The sequence below is a fragment of the Nicrophorus vespilloides genome, unplaced genomic scaffold (genome assembly GCF_001412225.1).
Source record: "Nicrophorus vespilloides isolate i.1.1-1 unplaced genomic scaffold, Nicve_v1.0, whole genome shotgun sequence".
NCBI classification, from domain to species: domain Eukaryota; kingdom Metazoa; phylum Arthropoda; class Insecta; order Coleoptera; family Silphidae; genus Nicrophorus; species Nicrophorus vespilloides.
In genome coordinates this window covers 311,485-330,066 of record NW_017099710.1, presented here as the reverse complement: position 1 = coordinate 330,066, position 18,582 = coordinate 311,485, and the positions used below count along the sequence as shown (strand labels likewise).

General features: G+C 36.3%; 1 protein-coding gene across 12 annotated transcripts; it reads right to left on the bottom strand.

The window, feature by feature from the left end:
• Positions 1-2,544: 2,544 nt before the first annotated feature.
• LOC108565321 (inositol 1,4,5-trisphosphate receptor) lies at positions 2,545-17,832 on the bottom strand. 12 transcript variants are annotated; one of them, XM_017924712.1, is made up of 28 exons: positions 17,442-17,832; positions 16,900-17,054; positions 16,654-16,840; positions 13,627-15,048; positions 12,800-13,569; positions 12,592-12,742; positions 12,383-12,530; positions 12,260-12,289; positions 11,955-12,124; positions 11,015-11,893; positions 10,761-10,961; positions 10,198-10,707; positions 9,735-9,839; positions 9,310-9,430; positions 9,101-9,243; positions 8,861-9,048; positions 8,696-8,807; positions 8,572-8,601; positions 8,257-8,371; positions 7,951-8,183; positions 6,620-7,892; positions 6,442-6,573; positions 6,363-6,380; positions 5,813-6,150; positions 5,562-5,751; positions 5,231-5,439; positions 5,007-5,172; positions 2,545-4,221 (listed from the first exon to the last, which is right to left on the bottom strand). In XM_017924712.1, the coding sequence occupies exons 2-28, from the start codon at positions 16,992-16,994 to the stop codon at positions 3,815-3,817; spliced, it is 8,343 nt and encodes a 2,780-aa protein (XP_017780201.1). In that variant the 5' UTR covers positions 16,995-17,054; positions 17,442-17,832; the 3' UTR covers positions 2,545-3,814. The 12 variants fall into 12 exon arrangements, with proteins under 12 accessions (XP_017780201.1, XP_017780203.1, XP_017780202.1 ...); XM_017924714.1 differs by having other exon boundaries at positions 6,442-6,564; XM_017924713.1 differs by having other exon boundaries at positions 17,539-17,832.
• Between the last annotated feature and the right edge of the window lie 750 nt (positions 17,833-18,582).

The following is an 18,582-nucleotide window of genomic DNA, read 5'->3' as shown; positions in this document are numbered from 1 at the left end:
CAAATCCTTTACTATCGGCGTACAACTATAATAGGGGAATCTACTGAATCCTTAATACAACACATACCGATCCATGTATACAATAACACGCACGCATACACAGGGGTATGCACCACAATTCCATACAAATTTACGTCTTCAAAGACTCTTGAAGGGATTGGAAAAGAGATTTACTCAATTCGATTTCAACTCCATCCGAAATGCAAATCCATTTTGTAGTATCTCTTTACAAAGTTTCAATGGATAAATAATAGCTTCATAAAAAAGTATAATTAAACCAACATTAATGACTTCAATTAATTAACAAAATCAATTGTCCGAGAAAAATGTTATAATACAACACAATTAGTTTATAAAACATGTAACGATTAGTTAAAACTTTAGTAAACTAATTTATTTACCATATTAAGTATAAATTAACAAATGTTAAAAAACGACGCTTTTATAGCATAAACATTTTCTTGTCAATGTGCTAATGACTGTAATAATAAAGCATTGTTTTACGAGAGGCTGTTGTCATCTGATACACAGCTTTAAATCATCATACATAAACAACCATTATCCTTGAAATATATGCACAAATAGCCGTAGTAAATCATCGTGGTATTAGAAAGGATCGATACATAAGCAAAAACAGTAAAAAAAAGTAATTAAAATACACCCTTTTGTTAGGCTTAAATTATTAAGCAGTATCGGCGTTTTAATTGCTAAACACATAAACTATGCTCCAGATAATTAATGATTACGTACTATAAATCATACGAAAGGACGGGCAACAACAACGCTGTACATTAACCATTGCATTAGATCACCAACATTGTATCAACTTAGACAATAGTAATGATGTACTCAGTTTACAATAATAGAATATCGTAATATTATCATTAATAACAAGCGATTCATCTGTATACTCTGAAGTTATGAAATAAAACATAATATATTTATTAAAATTTAAAGTTTATTTTTTCACATAATTAATAATTTTAAAATTAATAATTATTCAAATAAAAGATGTTTAGATTTAAGTAATTTATATAATAAATATATCGTTCTGATTAAGTGTTATTTCAATAAAATTAAAACAGTTTTGTAAAATATTAATAATTTCAAAGATTTTCATTTAAATTGGGGAAATTTATGAAATATACGTTCCAATTATAAATAAATTTCAATTTACATATTGACAATAAATCCTCCTTTATTATTAAATGTCATACAAAACTAAAATAAATCAGTTAGGACAATATATCAGTTCGAACTGGCGGAATTAGATTATTACAAGGGCAAATCTAAAGACCGCATTATACATAATACATAGATCTCTTGAGAGTTCGACGGAGCATCCCAACTAAATATGCACATAATAGAATACGTAATTCGATGAATAATGGCTTCCACAATTTTACGTATTAATATTTGTTAATAATTATAATTCATGAATTACAATATACAAAAGACGAGATGTAACAAAGTAAGAGTTGGAGGATGCGCCGGGTCAATAGGTTATCGACCATTTCAACCCCGTTTCAAAAACTTTGCCCTTGTTTCAAAAAAAAATGATTCTCGTAACTCTGCGCTCCAATTTTATGTGTTGCAAAAAAAAGATATATGGGTTATTTTCATTACGTGTAATTTGCCGTACACGAGTTTAACTGAATGTAGAACAAAGTTTCCTGAAAAAAAATAACTTTGATAAATCACTTACAACACAGATGTTGACGAAATGATGAATGGAAAAACAGTTAATTTATAAAGCAGAATTTCATTAGTTTCAATCTCTTTACAACTCTAAGCATTGTTCGATTTGTACAAGTAAAGGACAGTAGTTTCGTTAACAATATTTATTATTAAATTGCGTTGAAGTTTATTCCTTTTGTCATTTCGCATCTCAAAGATCTGAAACACTCTGTGTTATTTACGAGTACAAAGTAGTCTGTGTTTATTTTAAAGCGTCATCCACTTGAATCCTGAAAAAAAAAACGCATTTATTATTCGAAGTTTCGTAATATTTCTCAGTATATTTAATGCTCCGGTTTTCTTCAACGTAGATCAACCTGGATAACAAAAAAACACACCTTGATAAACGAGTTGAGTAAATCACCTGGAAAATGATGAATCCAGTTAATTTCCACGCGACTGATCGTTCCAGTGTATCGAATATTTAATAAAATAAATCATGCGTTCTAATCCCAGGATTTGAGCTCTTCGGCACGTAGGCTAGGCTAGGCTGGGGGATGGAAAAGCTAGCAGCGCGCACAAACAAAATGCGTATGTATTATCCTGAAATTGCAATCCCTCGCAATTTACCCATTTACTGGAACAGTTTAATTAGTGCGATTCCGAGCAAATGTTCTGTTTTAATCGTTTATTTATTTGTTATATTTTTTACCCTTCGCCCATTTGAAAATCAATACAGAATCCAATCGTTACGCAATCCACCAATGGATGTGCATTCTTTTGTTTTCTGGAGAACGCTGCAAAATTCGCAGCGATTTGGACGGAGAGCCAAGGATTTATTACTCAACTGAATTAATATCAAATTTGTTTCGTTTTCAGAAAGTGTTTAATGCCATGTGTTTCAGCACTGGACCAGCATTCCACAAAAAAAAACATGAAAGAAAAACTGTCCAATAACTTTTACAAAAAAAAGAAGACAACAAAGAAATTACAAAATAAAATCATTAAAATCTATCTATGTGTATATAACAATTCCATTTCATCTAGCTTATATATATCAACATGAAAAATAAACCCTGTGTTTGATACAACATTATCAGTAATTAGTCTATTAAGTCTACGGAATCAATACATTCATTTATATTATTATATTATATCTATATATCATTATTATTATTATATAAAAAGGACTATTATCCCTAACAATTTGACTATTCGAAAGGATCGCGAAATGTATCAATGCTTTTCGTTCTGTCGCCTTGTAGTAGAGCTCTATACTTGTCTTATTGTATGCATTATAATAGGATCATCGCGAAATACATAAACATGAAATATGCCGTTAATTATTTTCATTTGGAGTAGGCTTAAATGTCGTCCTATTTCGCGAAACGAATCAATACAGCATCCATCCCAACTCCACTGTCTCACTACTATACATCTCTCTCACCCTCTCCCCGCGTGTCACTACATGCACGTGTTTGCCAATGTTCGCTATTCATCCCACCCTATTCTATTTCTGGTTTCATTAAAGAAAACTTATCGGCTCGGTATATGTTTTAAAATTTATTCAATAAAATTTATATGGCTTTTAACAAATCGACAATACGTTTTCCTTTTGATAGGGCGGTATGACCACTGTTTGGTCATACTTTTTGTTTGGTTCAAATGAAGATAGAACGAGAGAGATATATTTATAGAGAACAACTGTTTGTTCCCTTGCGCTATGTGGTAGAGATTTCTTTCATTAAACAACAAATCGATACAACATCCAATTTCGAGAGACAAAAAGAGATAAATGGGTGACATGAATCGATATGGATAAAATAAAAGTACAGTGTAATTAAAAAACCCATCTCTCCGTGCGTCTATGAAAAGAATAAAATTTAAGAAAAAAAAATAAAATAAGAAACACAGTAATAACGAGACACCCACCCTAAAACCACGACAAAGTAATTTGATTAGAGATACGGGAGATATGATAACACGTGAGCAACTAGATTTTCGTCGTCTACGTACGCTATGTTATTTATGAGTATTGCCGCAATACTACTACAAAAAAAGAATCTGTATAACATTCAGTGTTAATGTGTGCCATTCGTCCGAATGATTCGAAGAAAGGTACAACTAGATGTGTGATCTAAGACGCGTTGTTCGTATGTAAGTACGCTGAGGCCGAATTCAGGAGTCCGATGCGTTGTTTCTGCTTGCGTTGCTCGGCCATTTGATCCTTCAGCTCCATCAGTTGCTGCGAGAGGGTCTGGACCAGGGTCTGCGTCGTTTCCAGCTGTACCTGAAGACTCCTAAGTTCGATCTGCTCTCCATCACCCTCGACGGATGCCAAGGACATGGCGCGCAAACGCGGGAACCAATCCAGGTTTACCGCTTTCACCATAGCATAGACATAGCTCTCGGGACCCGTAAACTCTGTTGGATCCTTCACCTTAATCAGGACTATAAAGTACAAATAATGCCACATGTTGTGTTCGCATTTTATGTGCTCCTCGAAGCTTACGGTTTTATTATCGAACGCGGAACGATTCAAACCTGAAAATAAGAAAAGTAATCAGTAATTTTGCAAAAACAATACTCCAATTTTATACTGTAGTAAAATACTTTTTTACAAGAAATATTTGAATGTACTGATACAATTTGAATGTTACAGAAAAAAAAACTTGAAAGGATATCATTTTATTCCTTTTAAAAATGTGTAGTGCAATTTGTATAAGTTACTTGAAAGTAGATAATTATTGGAAATTGTTTATATATAAAAGTCACAAAGTTAATAGAAATGATTGAGTTATTAAAGTTACAAAGTTTTGTTTGTAGGCATTTGTATTACGGAAGAAACGCCCGAAAAGTTCCATGCGAGGAAAACTTCCAGAGAGCTTATTGATATATAAACCTTTCTAAGTAAATGCACGCAATGTAAAGTACACGTTCGATTCGAAACTTATCGATAATTCAACTTCAACTTGGAAACAAAAGTCGCTTTCGGAAGAAATTATATTCTGAAGACTTGTATATAGTATTGATTTTCAGCATGAAAACCCTTCCTACCGGAATTTATGAATTATTCATAAGCAATATTTCGCTTGGTTTTCGTAGGCCTTGGCTTTTAAAAGTTTAAAGTATTTTTTAACGGATTACATAATGTTATAAAGCTTAGTGCATATGTATATATATATTAAATGCATATATATTGACATATTAAGTAAACGTTGTACGCATAACAAAAGTTCTTTAATCGCATGGACGTACTAGAATTTCAAACGAACGTACACTTTGCAACGGATAGATGGATGTGCATGATGTAAATGGATGGTACGTACCGCAAATGAAGCAGGTGTTCTTCAGAATGAGCTCCTTCTGCTGCTTCTCAGATCTCAGATCGGCAAAGGTGTCAATGATGACACCAAAAATTAAATTAAGTACAATAATAATAACAATGAAATAAAACAAGAGATCATAAACAACTCGTGGCACAAATAAACCTTCCTGAAATTGTTAAATGTAATTAATATAGGTAATTGTTGTAAAGATAGTATTAACTAACCGCGCTGCTGGGAGCCCTAAGAATATCACCAATACCACCCCCGTTCCTCAAACCTTGGTTTAAAGTAGTCACTATGCACATGATTAGGGAATCACAGGCTCGCTCTTTGACTTCTCTATGGCAATGCAATTGCTCATGGCTGCTTCCCGTTTTACTGTACTTATCGGCCACTGATTCGCAACTAAACTCGTCTACAGGTTTATTGGCATCTGCAACAAAATTCGAATCTGCTAAGTGGTTTTCTCTTGCGGAGGAAAGTGTTTACTTATATAAGTGTTTGTATAAGCGGGAGGAGTAGAGCTGGATCAAAGGAATCACTGGAAGTACTTACGCGAACTATCGTCGTCGTCGCCGTCAACGCTCACCAAGAAGTCGTCTTTAAAGAACATGTAGCCAATAATGGAGAACATATAAACAAGAATTAGAGCTAAGACGGCAGTTAATATGATCGATCTTCCATTCCTCGTGACTGATCTTATAACGTTGAGCAAAGTTTCCTCCCGGTAGACGACGTCGAACAGCTAAAACACAGAACATCTTTTAAACCCACCGTATTTATTGAAAATTTGGATCAAATGCTACCAGAACCGAGAAGAAGAAAGGATGCATTAGCAGCCCCAGCATACAGAAGACTAAATAGGCTAAGTGGTAGAGTAGCTCGGCATCGGTTAGGATTTGCTGGTATGTTTTTGTGTGCGTACCATGATTACCCATTATACTGACTAGATGTATGCCCTTCAGAAAGACAGTCAAAGTCCCTAAGAGTGCTAAAGTAGGCTCCGGCCCCAAAGAAAATATAAGTCGCAATATCGTCGAAGCAACAAATGTCCTTATGCCAGTCTCCCTGGGCAATGTGAATACAATTGCCCCTGAACAGGTCATTGCTAACCAGATCAGAATAGATCCCGTCGGACCCAACTCTAGAACGCAAAAATATTAAATACAGCTATTCGATGGACTACAAACAATCGATCAAATGGCTTAAATCGTTATATCGACGTTAATGGACAATTTGAACCACTTGTGTCAAAAGTTCGTAAGTCGTATAGAAATCTCATTAAGACAAATCTAACAGAAAGGCTAGGAAGTAATCGCAAAAAAAAGAGACGACATCAAGTATAGCTGTACTTACTAGCTACAAGATTGTTTGCTTTAAAAGAAAAAAAACAGATGTGGGTATTTGAAATCAAGAAAACCATATCCATACTTACTTGGCACAGTGTCGTTGAACGGATAAAATATAGCAACTATTAAGTTAATCAATACCGCGCAGTTGAATAGGATGTTGCTCCACAGCGACATGTAGTTACTGACTTTGTACAGGAACTGTTGGGCTGGAAAATCTGCACGATGAAAACAAAATCTAGGCAAATCTATAGAAATACACACCCCTCAGCTTCTTTTGCCACTTCATTTCATTGAACATAGCATCAGTCCTATCGAAAAACTCGGCCACTTTGGATCCTTGGTCATCACGCTCCGCCGTCGTTAAGATCTTGTACTTTGTGTCGGTAGTTATGTACTCACATATCTCCGGTATGGGGAAAACGATCTGTTCCAGAGTGCGATCCTGACGAACGATTTCTATTTGAGCTGTGTGCGTCGCATAGTAGATCAGAGCCTGATGAGTTTTAGGATCGTTCCCGCCGTCTATTGGTTTGAGCAAAGCCGCTAATTCCTTATTGTGTTGAGCTAATTGATGGCAAAGAATGTAAATATTATGACCCACTTCCCGAGGAGACACCGCATCATCCCCGTTTCCCTCGTCATCATCATCATCTTCGTCATCCAATGATTCCTGGTGAAATGCGCGGCACGCCACATCCACCAACTGCTTAGGGTTCATATTGTATAGTATTCGTTCCGCGTTCTCACTATCTCCGCGACTTTCCATTATTGCTAACAACAATTTTGATGCGTTGTTTTTCAGTTCAAGGACTAGATCCATTCTCGACTTCCCTAGAGGGTTAATGTCATTCAGGATCAAGGCCGTTATGATGTCAAGGCCATTAGATTCGTGCGTCGCAATGCAGTTTTGGTTTTCATGACACGGGCCCTGGCAGTACTCAGTGAGCGTTTCCAACGTTTGATTAATCAAAGACACATTGTTTTCATTAATGTAAAGCCCCAGCAAGCCTAAGCCGCCTGTCGTCGAACCGCAAATGCAGTCCAAAAACATCAGCGTTTCAGATACCAGATTGTAATTAGTTTTGTTGTTTTGATTACGCAGCAGGTTCTGCAGAGCTGGATTGTGATTTTCGCATAGAAGCTGCAGGAATCGCAGGATCGGCTGCATGATTAACACTTTAGTAGATAAGCTGTTTTGATCCTCCCGTTCACGGTGCTTCTCTAGCTTCTCAGCTAACATATCTTCAAAGGCAGACACTGCTCCAGCTATCATTACACTGTTATCATCACTAGCTCCCATGCTTCTAATATGCGCGTACGTTTGCGAAGTCGACTCCGCCGCCCTATTAAGCTCATCCCTTAATTCTTCGCTTATCAAAATACCATTAGATTTCCCACCCTGTCTTCGCGACAGTTTATCCATATCTTTACTCTCCTGTTTATCCTCGTGAGCTTTCGCAGCCATATCTGACGTGTTCACGCTCACAGTTGACTTAATTTCTTGCTGGGAATCCCTCATTTTATCATAGAAAACCTACAGTAATATATATTTTTATTTTCTGTTCGTCGTTTATATTACAAAAAAAACCTACTTTGAAAAATGATTGACTAAGGTCTCCCCCAAGTAACTTATTGAACATGCTCTTCTGGATTATCGGATTTCCGCCTTCCAGCAACGCTATACCTAATTCCACAGCTTCCCCGAAAATAGAAGGTGAATGCACCGATTTTATAACCAACTCAACAACTAAATCAGAAGCTCCTTCCTTGTCCAAGTGGGTCTGAACTTCGTGTAAAGTGCGACCCGCTCGACTTAATATTTTAGCTATACATAAATGCAAAATAGATGTTGTCAATTTTTTTTAGTTTTGTAAAACAAAAATAATAAGTTTACTGACCTCCAGGTCCATGCATCACGGTGGATACCTGAATGGTGGTAATTTCAACCTCGTTCTTAGGCATGAAAGACTTGCCGAAGTATCTGGTGAGTAGGCTGTTTCTGAGCACGTCGCCCTGGCAAATGAAAATAGATCGGAATTAGTTGTAGTTAAAACCGGAGACCCGCAGATTTTATGTGCGACTTCTATTCTCATTTTTATTATAAACACGAAGAGATGTAAACGCCATGCAGAATCATTGAAAATAGAGTAAAATAATGTGCAACAAATAAAGTACGTAAGCATTGTGTAAATAGATCTGTATAAAACCCATACCACTTCATTCGTTTCCGACTTTTCCTCGCTCTAGCGGCGCGCAAAACAATTTAAATACAATAAATCAGATTAGTAGATGTTAATGAATGTTAATGTCGATTGTTGCGTTTTATCCGGATCTTACCTTCTCGCCATACTCCGGATCAATGGCCATCATTTCCCTGAGCGTTCGCAGTACTTTGACGCACAGCTTCTCCTCCTTTTCCTCGAGCAACTTCTCAGTATGTTTAATTAAGCTACAAAGGAGATCGTGAGTCACGGACGTTCGTTCGTTTATGAGATACATTACCGCCTAATGAAACCACCACTTTCGCACTTCTTCCGAGACTCTGTACCGGCAGGAAATAGTAATTCTGGCCTGTACAATACGTCAACCAACAACGATAATTCGGATTGTACCAGAGGTTTCAACTGGTCTTCAAGCAATGATACGATGTCCTGCAAACCCTCAATGATGCTCCTGTCAAGCCTCATCAACTACAAATCAAATTAATCATTGCGCTATCGAAATATACCTAGATGATCCTACCTGTGATTGCGATCTTTCAATTTTTGGCATCTTCGAAGCTTGAAGCCATTTACTAGTTTGGCGACTTAATATAGAGGCTTTATCAAACATACTGGTAACTTGACTCTCTAAATCCAAAGGTATTGCAATCCCCCTATTTTTTGCTAAAACGTTGTAATCAGTTAGTATATTAAACACAATAATTTACGTGATATAAAATATGAACTAACCAACTTCTGATAATGTACGGATACAATTTTCAACATTAAAGCGTTGCGAAGCGGCTAGCCATGGGCACTGGGAAACCCTAAATGCTGATTGCAACAATTGCACAAAAATCGGTTGTCGTGTCTGCAAAATAATTGCAGGTAAAAATTTAAATTACAAACTATCGAAATCATTTTAAAAAATGTGTAGTGTACATATAAGTGGTAGTATTGTAAAGCGCGTAGCGTTAGTGAACCCTCGATAGGTGCCTTCCACCAGTAGTCAAGGATAGATATTCGATTTTTCCATGCGATCAGAAGCCCAATATTCCCACGTTATCCGGTTCGAATCCCTATGGGAACGTGTGAGTGATAGTTTTTCTAAATAGAATCGCTACTCTATTATAGTTTATGTCAGGCAAAATGTATAGCCCAAAAAAATTACTTACGTTACACGGGAATGGCGAATATTTTAGAGGTGCGTTAGATGTAAATGGATCGTAGTCATCCATAGTTGAATCACTCCAAAATACCCTTGCTTCATGCAGATGTTTCTAGCAAAACCATCACCCAACAAATATATACATATACAAATCACCTGAATCGGGCAACGCTAATCATCAAGTACACTTTGGTTCATAGATGTAACTTCCTTGTTTTATTACCTTTGCTACCATTCAATAAAGCTTCTTAATTGTTTCTAACTTTGCCACTACCCCGCAAGAAGTGCGATCTATGAATACTGTTTTATTCGATGATCATCGTTCTCCAAAACAAATGCTTAATATATAAGTATATGAAATATATAAAATTATATATATATATAAAAAAATAAATAAATCTTAAATAAAGTCCCAATAATAAAAATCGCAAAAAAAAATTATACATGCACGTTCTAAATACGCTTTATACCTGAACCGTGGTGCTTTGATCTGAGAAGGGGCTGCTGAAAAACGTAGAAATGATATTCATAACGCCGTTGGTTACGTAATTTTCCAATGCTTTGTCCGGGTGTTTACGATCGATGGGGGCGGTCGCAATGTCCGCCATATCAACCAAAAATGACTTCTCGAATAGACTCCACATGTGGTTTGATGTGTAGATCTCCTTCATCTCGACCTCTGTGTCTATATAGCAGTGATTTAGGAAACCTACGTAGGCTTCCTTCACCTCTGGAATGCAATCAGGATTGGTAACCATTGCCACAATATCGTCCAGCGGCAACAGGCTGTGACACTTGATCTCCGTGTAGACGTTCTTGCCCATGGTGCAGCAGGCGAGCAGCTTGACCAGTTCTACGTGGTACCGTAGTGGACTACCATCATCCATGCTATGCCTCTCCGACCTCATCATTTCGATGAAATGATTGAATGAAGCCTTGTCGTTATAGAAAATTAACACGTCTTCGCTCGAATTTATTAACTAAAATTGACCCGTATTACAAATCTTGCAATAAGCAAAAATAAAATATATACTTCTTGCATAACCATATCTTGCGATTTCCTAATGAACTGATTCTCAGCTTTCACAATAGTCTGTAAAAACTTTAAATATTGCACATGCCTACCATGGCTTTCAATACAATGAACGAAATGCTGTATAACTTTCTCGTTCACTTCATTGCACAAAGTCGAGTTATCCTGGAAAATAGCGCAAACAGTTTGGGCTTCGCGAATCTGAAACGAAGTTTGTAAATAAATCAATACTAAATGAGCAGTACCACTCGTACTCCTGGATTTAAGAAGAGGTCTAAATGTTTGTAGAGCAACACTTGATTCTGTTGGTTGCCCAGGCAGAAATTCTGTAAGAATTCATGAGCTAGGCGCATCAATTCATTCATTCTAATATCCTCTTTCTCGTCGTAAGGTATTTGGAGCAAATCCAGAACAACCGTGTGAACACCAACGTTCCTCAACAGCCTTTGCTCGTGTTTTCTTGGCTTGATTAAGTTTGCCGGAGAACCCTGAGTACATAGCTTGTTCATTCTGATTAGGATTTGCTGTATTTTTTTATATTCCGCCGCTTGTTCTGGATGCAGAAGAGGTCCAACGTCTAAATTAATCGCAGATCCTTTCTTCTCAATGGCGCTGATCGGAGGTGATTTTCGCGACGTCGTTTCCTCTTCTTCGTCTTTGCTCTTCTTAATCGAAGCGTCCTCGACACATTTTGATTTGTATACCCACAATTCTGATTTCTCTACCGATTGTCGAAGCACGTCCAGATCTTGCTTGATCTGCTTATAAGATTCCACGTCGCTGTCGGAAACAAGTAGTTGTACTTGCCTGAAAGCCTGAAGAACTTCTTGTCGTTGGCTAAAATGCCTAAAGAGAAGATGCAAAGCTCCAGACACCAAAGGTGGATAGTCGTGCATGGTTAAATGCAGCAGCACTCTCAAGAAAGTCCTACCACCGTGACCATCCAGATCTAAGACCGCACACTCCTCACTACTACCAAAGATGCCTTCAGCCTGGCTACCAATCAGTTCTAAATCGATGTTCTTATTGCCCATAGCTAAATCAGCTGTATTCTTCTCAGATTCATCGAATTCCTGCTTGAATATACTTAAAAGACAACTAATTCTATAATCCAACCGCACGTCTAATATAAACTGAAATTTAAAAAAAATATATATATTAGTGGATGTTGATAACAAGAGCTTCTGAAATTACTTGTAATATTTCGATTATTTTTAATTTAGTGTCCATGACCAACGGGTATTCTTTAAGGCCAACTTTTTGTCCTGAATTCGGTGAAACCACCGACCTGCCCACTGGTCCTAGAGCGAATGAAGTCATCACAGCACCCATATCACCTATAGAACGAAGTACACCTCCTTCCGCTATGAACAAGATATTGAATTAGCTAACCACTCGATATCAATTGGAACATCAACATGCAAATCACACAATAGAACAAAAAATCATTCCACAAAATAATGTATAAACTAAACAACAACTAGTATACATCGATATACCTCGTTCCTCCTTGGATACGCACTCTTCAGCTAAATAGACAAAATTATTTGGTATATTCGTCTAGCTATTACTCTTATATATTGTTATTGTATGAAGTTTATTGGATAAAAGCATATACTTACAGTCGACATCTCCAATTGGCAATCGGCCATCGACAAAATCGTTCTCAGAAACGCAGTCCAATATGCTGAGTAATGTTTTTGTTAGTCTTAGCAAATCAGAAAAACTATAAAACCCAAAGTAAATTAGTTCTCGTGCTAGTTTTACTACCTAAAATCGGTTATTGATTAATAATAATTTCTTTGAAATTGCATTGATCCGAAACAATTACCTCAAAAGTCAACTTGTTTTGCTCTTGATCGGCAAACGACCACATTTTTGCAACAACATTACATAGGTAATCCTCAACGAAAGCGATCGTCGAGCAGAATCGCTTTTGAACTGCTTCCTTATTTTCGTCCGGGGTTTTATTACTATCGTAGCTGCAAATAATAATTTCTAGAAACTAATCGAAAGTAAATTTCTGTTAAAATAATTACTCATTAATCGACATCTTTGATGGAATTTCAGACCAAAGCCGCGCATATTTCACCGGCGTTACTGGCTCCTGAGGATCTCTGTCGACGTGTAAATGCAGCATCAGCCGACAGAAAGAAGCCCGCAAATCGTAACTAACGGATTCATCTGCCATACATTTCAAGATCAAATCAATATCAAGTTGAGGTGATAGTATGTTCAACGCTAAGTACTGCCTATTCAAACACATGTTCGAAAACAAATCCAGTTGATGCCGGTAATAGTCCAAGATCGCCTGGTCATCACGCCCGCCCATTTTTGCATCTCTGCATAATTCACTCAAAGATTTTGATTTCTGTCGATTATTCCATAGCAATAAAACTTGTCTTTCTTCTATAAACGTGACTAGAGGCTCTAACTCATCGTCATTGTCAGTAATACAATTTAGATCATCGTTGACTTCTTGAACTTCTATTGGAGTAATCATCATACGCGTCTCGATCAATATGTCATAGTTTTTATCACTAAGTACGCTCTTGCAAATCAATTCTTGCGTAACTGGTATGGCTTTCTTATTGGAAATACACAGATCGGAAAGGTAGTCTAAGAATCTCGATTCCCAATTGCGCATATTCTTCCTAACCAAACCAACAAAAGTTTCAATTTCCGCGGCAGTTATATGCTTCTCCAATAGTTTTCTATTATTATGTAATAGAGCAGTGATTGTATCCTCCGCGAGTATATCGTAACCAATTTGTTTTTGCATAAAACCGAAGTGCTTCGCGATGTATTCCTGAAATTAACTATTATATAAAAAGAAAACTAAATGATCGAAGTTGTGGTAACGCACTTGATTTTTCCTGTAGTCCTGTTGACTCAGTCTGAGAATTCTATAACATAATCTAAAGATATATTTGTATGGTGCATGTCTTTGGTCGCTCAGCTCCTCGATCTTAAGAAACGGTGGTTTTCCGTCGCTCTCCATGAATGGACCCTGGAGTATCTTGAACAGCTGCTTCAGGATCGCCTGTTCTCGCAGTAATTTCTGGCGGTCGCGATTTGGATTCGTAACGACCAATTCTAAAGCTTCCGTCTTATTTTGCTCATTTTCTAATTCAGCTACAAAATAAACAATGTCCTGGAGTAGCGTTGTCACGGCTCTACGCTCGTTATGAGATATCGTTCCATTTTCTAACTTAGTAGAGAGAGCGAGCAACACCTTACAGGCGTCGTTCGCAAAGTCAAGGTCACGAACTTCTACCGGCGTTACAGATATCAATGCAAATGCTTCCTTGTCCTCCTTCATCATGGCGCTACCGACCTTCGACATTACGGGTTTCTCTTCGTCCTTGTCTATTGGGATCGATGTGGAGTGCACCCAGGTGTTGGAGAAAATATGATGTAATCGGACATAGCTGGATTGCGGTACCAGGGAATCGGCTCTAGTTAACGAAGTTGGATCTAACTCGAAAAGGGATGCTATTTCGTTGGAAAACGCAACTGGTACTAGATGATATACGCATGATTCTCCTGATGAGCCTAAATCAGTTCTAAGCTTAGTTCGCATCTGGTCCATGGTTTGATCGCTATCCATGTCAGCTGCCAAGTACTGTCCAGTAGCCAAGTGTTTAAAACGAAATATGGAGTTCCAATGGCCGGCTCCTCCTCGACAAGGATCATGCTGTACCACCTCAACTTCCCATAGAGCTTTACTACTTGTAGCAGCGGTAGCACTGGTCCTACCCGTTGTCCTCAAAAACACATGATGAGTCTTCTTGTACTCATCCATGGTAAGAAACTTCTCCTGCTCGGCGTGAAAAAGACGCACCACGTCACCACCTTTAAGCACATCTTCAGCATTCTCTCTATGCTCTAAGAACAACGTAACTTTCCACGAAGTACTTCCATTTACCACGTTCACCTCTTTGCAGCCTGGATTATCTGGGAGCTCGTGATTAGCGGCGACGTGCAACACCTGCTGTCCAGCGTTCACCGGATTCAATATGACCTTGTCACCCAACACAATGTTATCGCCATTAGCTCTCAACTTGTAAAATGGTAGAATGTAGAACCAGGATCCTTCATTTCCATTACCATCCAAATATACACGCATCGCATTCTTCTCAAGCAACGCCGGCAGACGTTTGTTCACCGTCAAATACTTATTAGATTTCAGATGGAGTAATTGAACCACACTTCCGTATTGCACATTTGATCCCATCAACTTCTTGTTTTCGCTATCATTCTGCTTCTTCTCGATCTCGGCCGCATGCTGTAAAAATATATATGACAATGAAAAATAGCAAATCAATATAAAAGATCCTGTATGATCATCTTCCCGTTAAAACTAATATCCATTGACGTCTAAATCAATTTTCGTACATGTAGGCCAAATCCAAGATCATGTAAATAAAAATACCACGATTCCTGAAGCCTTAACGAGAATATGGTTATACCAAATATATCAACAATCTACAACCATGAAGCAACATTGGGAAATAAATAATCATGAGTTTTAAATTACATAAAGAATGATTATTATCAATTAACATAGCCTTAGCTTGCTACATATTTTTCAATCAAAATTATTTGATTCGTTAACATTTCACTCGATTTTAATTGGAGTTCAGACGTCATTCGTGTTTTCCTATTGATTTGCTGATTGGTTAGAGTGATTGTCGTCAAAAGATCGAAAAAGCTTAATTCTCAACTAATTTTGATTTAAAATACGAATACAAAATAAACCCGTATAACGCGAGTTTGTACAACGCCCTAAAAATATTGGGACAAAGTAGCGTATTAACCGCGTTATACGGGAATCTACTATGAATGGTTCAAATTATGATCTCCTTCGGTATATCACATAAATCTTTGAGTAAATAGATGTGGTTTCTGCAAATAATTATGTAGAAAAAAACAAGCATGAATATTTGAAATATGTCTTGATGAAAATCTTCTTAAGATGAATCATTAGTAATGTTAAATTAAAGCATGCATTTCCGCACAAACATGTAGCAAATAGAATGTGCTCACCCAAAACCAATTATAAATATGTATGTACAACTGGTGTTAAAAAAAACAAATAAAAGAAACATTAATGTAAACACAGATTGAATAATATAGAAAATCGAATGCAAATTAGTACCCAACAAATATAAATACCATCTAAAATAACACATGATTATACAGAGTTAATAGCATTACATATTTTAAAAATAAACAAATATGCATTTAAATGTTACATAAATTATGGATGACAATCATCAAGTGCAGCAAGCCTAAATAATAACAGTACTTGTCATACACATGATGTAACCAATAACAGATCACTAAAACAAACAGTAAATGGAAGTATTTCAACAAACAAATACTGATAATCCTGGATAATTTATAAGGCAATTCTATACAAACTGTTATGCTTAAATATTACAAATCTGACAAACATTTGGTAGTTTAGTTTAAATAAATCTTCAATTGTGTAAATACTATAAACAATGAAAAGTAATTCTTGTGTTGTAGCAAAAACAAAATGCTTTTTACAATACAATATAGATGTTTCGGTACTCAAATCATACAATATTAATATAATTGAATGTTTATAAAAAAAAATACATTTAGTTAAAAATAACTAAAAAAATAGAAATCTTTCAATACATTATTTGAGTAATGAGAGTTCAATAAGAGTTTTTTTTAGATTATGTTAATTTTAGATAGAACTAAAATATTTACAAAATAATAAATCTATTAACAGTTTTTTTTAAATGAGAAATGAGGTGTATGTAATCTGGGTCAGCAAAATGTTGCTTAGACAAGGAATATGAAGAAGGATATGAATGAATGTAAAAGTTAAAAAAAATAAAATAAAATCATAACGTACATGGAGCCTTTTAAGTAATCCAGTATCAGTGTTTGATCCCATGCTTTGTTTGGCAGCTTTCCAAAATTGCTTTTGAGCAGAGTATCTGTTCATAGGGCATATTTTAAACAGACAATCTCTGAATTTCTTTGGTGGACTTGCCAAGTCCCCAGCTTCTGGACACACCACACACCTATCATCAACCAGCCTAAATAGAAAATAAAGTAAATAAAATTTGCATATGGAATTTGATTGAGATTTTGTTACCCCAAAGTGCTGAGGAAGCCGCTGACATTGCCCTCAGCATACAGGGACACTACATCCCCGAGATGCAAGAGGCTGGATGATCCTATTTCAACCATCTTCAAAGTTTCACTGACAAATCTCTCTCTGGTCAATCATGCTTATATGATCAGTCTCATCTGAAACAGGAAGAGCCATCAACTAGGGGTTATTGACATGCTGCATAAACAACAAGGAATATCGAAAAATCATAATATCTCTACATGACACATATGTGAAAAACTTAAATGAATAATCAACTGGAGACTGTTTATGGCACATAAACAGACAATTAATGGAGAGGTGCTTTTCATTAATATCTAGCAATTAAAACAGAGTACATAGAGCAACAAGTATTATAGGTAAAGAGATGTTTTGTGTAAACATGTTAATGGGACTTTAATGTTTGGCAAGTTGAAATTCAATTTAACCATTTAAGGTTAGAACTCAGGCAAATATGTTGTTTACATTAATTCTGTTATGTGCAACTAAAAATATGTGTGATTCTGAGGCAAAGAAAGTCTTACTGGGAAGTCGCGTCGCCGATCCAAGAAACTTTATCCAGATTATTTGTTTTATTCGCCAGATAAATACTAGCAGTACGGAAACAAACCAATTATTTACCAGATTACAAAACCAACGTCGTGAAGCTAACTGCAGGTCTGTGCGAGCCAAGGTGGGGGTGGAGCGCCTGCCTATTACACGTTGCAAAGAAGATCTATCAGATAACTTCTGGTTATTATTCGCACTAATCCTTATGAATATATGAAAATCTGATCGTACTGAAGTCTAGGTCTTCGCAACTACTGTTAATCCCGCCTTTAAACCATTACACAAAACAACATTGATAACAATACGATGTTTTCGGTTCTTAGCCAATGGTGTTGAAGGTTCCGTCTTCCACGTGACGCGGTTTGAATCTTGAGCGCTTCAGCTATCTACAACAATAAAAACCACTCAGAATAAGTTCAAAAGGTTATCATATGCAATGTAAATATTATTGCACTTGTCTCTACCTTCTCAATATTCAGGTGTGACCAAATTCTGGACAATTTGCAATTATATAAATTCCCTTATCTGTTTGAATCGCGGTTTTCATTATTCTTCAAGCTTAACACACCAAAACAACGTAAATTGTGATTAGTGTCTTTGAACAATTCTTCAAGTATTATCAGTGTTTATGATTGAATTGGTATTTTTGAATGCGTTATTATGTTCTTTGTTTTGAAATCATGCATATGATAAAAATATTTTTAAAATTAGATAACATTCCTTGATGATATGGAAAATTTCCTAATTGGCTCATCATATTTAAGATTAATAGCGGTTTTTGTTTGTCCCTGATTAATATGTATTTTGGTATGGTTTTCGAATTGCATTAAATTTTCTCTTACATTTGAAAAAGTTTTAAATAATTATGTAATAACAATAATCTTTATTCAGTAGTTATTCAAATAGAAAACAAAAATACGTGTAAACAGGCCCACTCTAACTACAGAGCTCTAAAGAAATTTCAAGTTCTCATCGATTTTCCTTATATTGACAAGTAAGTTGTTTTACATGCGATGTTATGTAGAAAAGAACACCAAAACAGGAAGACGTTATATTTGTTTACAAATTATTATCTTGTATCCATGACGTCTTGTGGAGAGCAGCTGTCATATTTAC

Excerpts from the sequence above, each read along its gene's own strand:
- LOC108565321 (XM_017924712.1), bottom strand. The coding sequence starts at position 16,994 with ATGGTTGAAATAGGATCATCCAGCCTCTTGCATCTCGGGGATGTAGTG. Across the intron at positions 10,962-11,014 it reads ACCTCTTCTTAAATCCAGGA|ATTCGCGAAGCCCAAACTGT; the intron begins GTACGAGTGGTA and ends ACTTCGTTTCAG. Across the intron at positions 5,752-5,812 it reads CTTTCTTCTTCTCGGTTCTG|CTGTTCGACGTCGTCTACCG; the intron begins GTAGCATTTGAT and ends TCTGTGTTTTAG.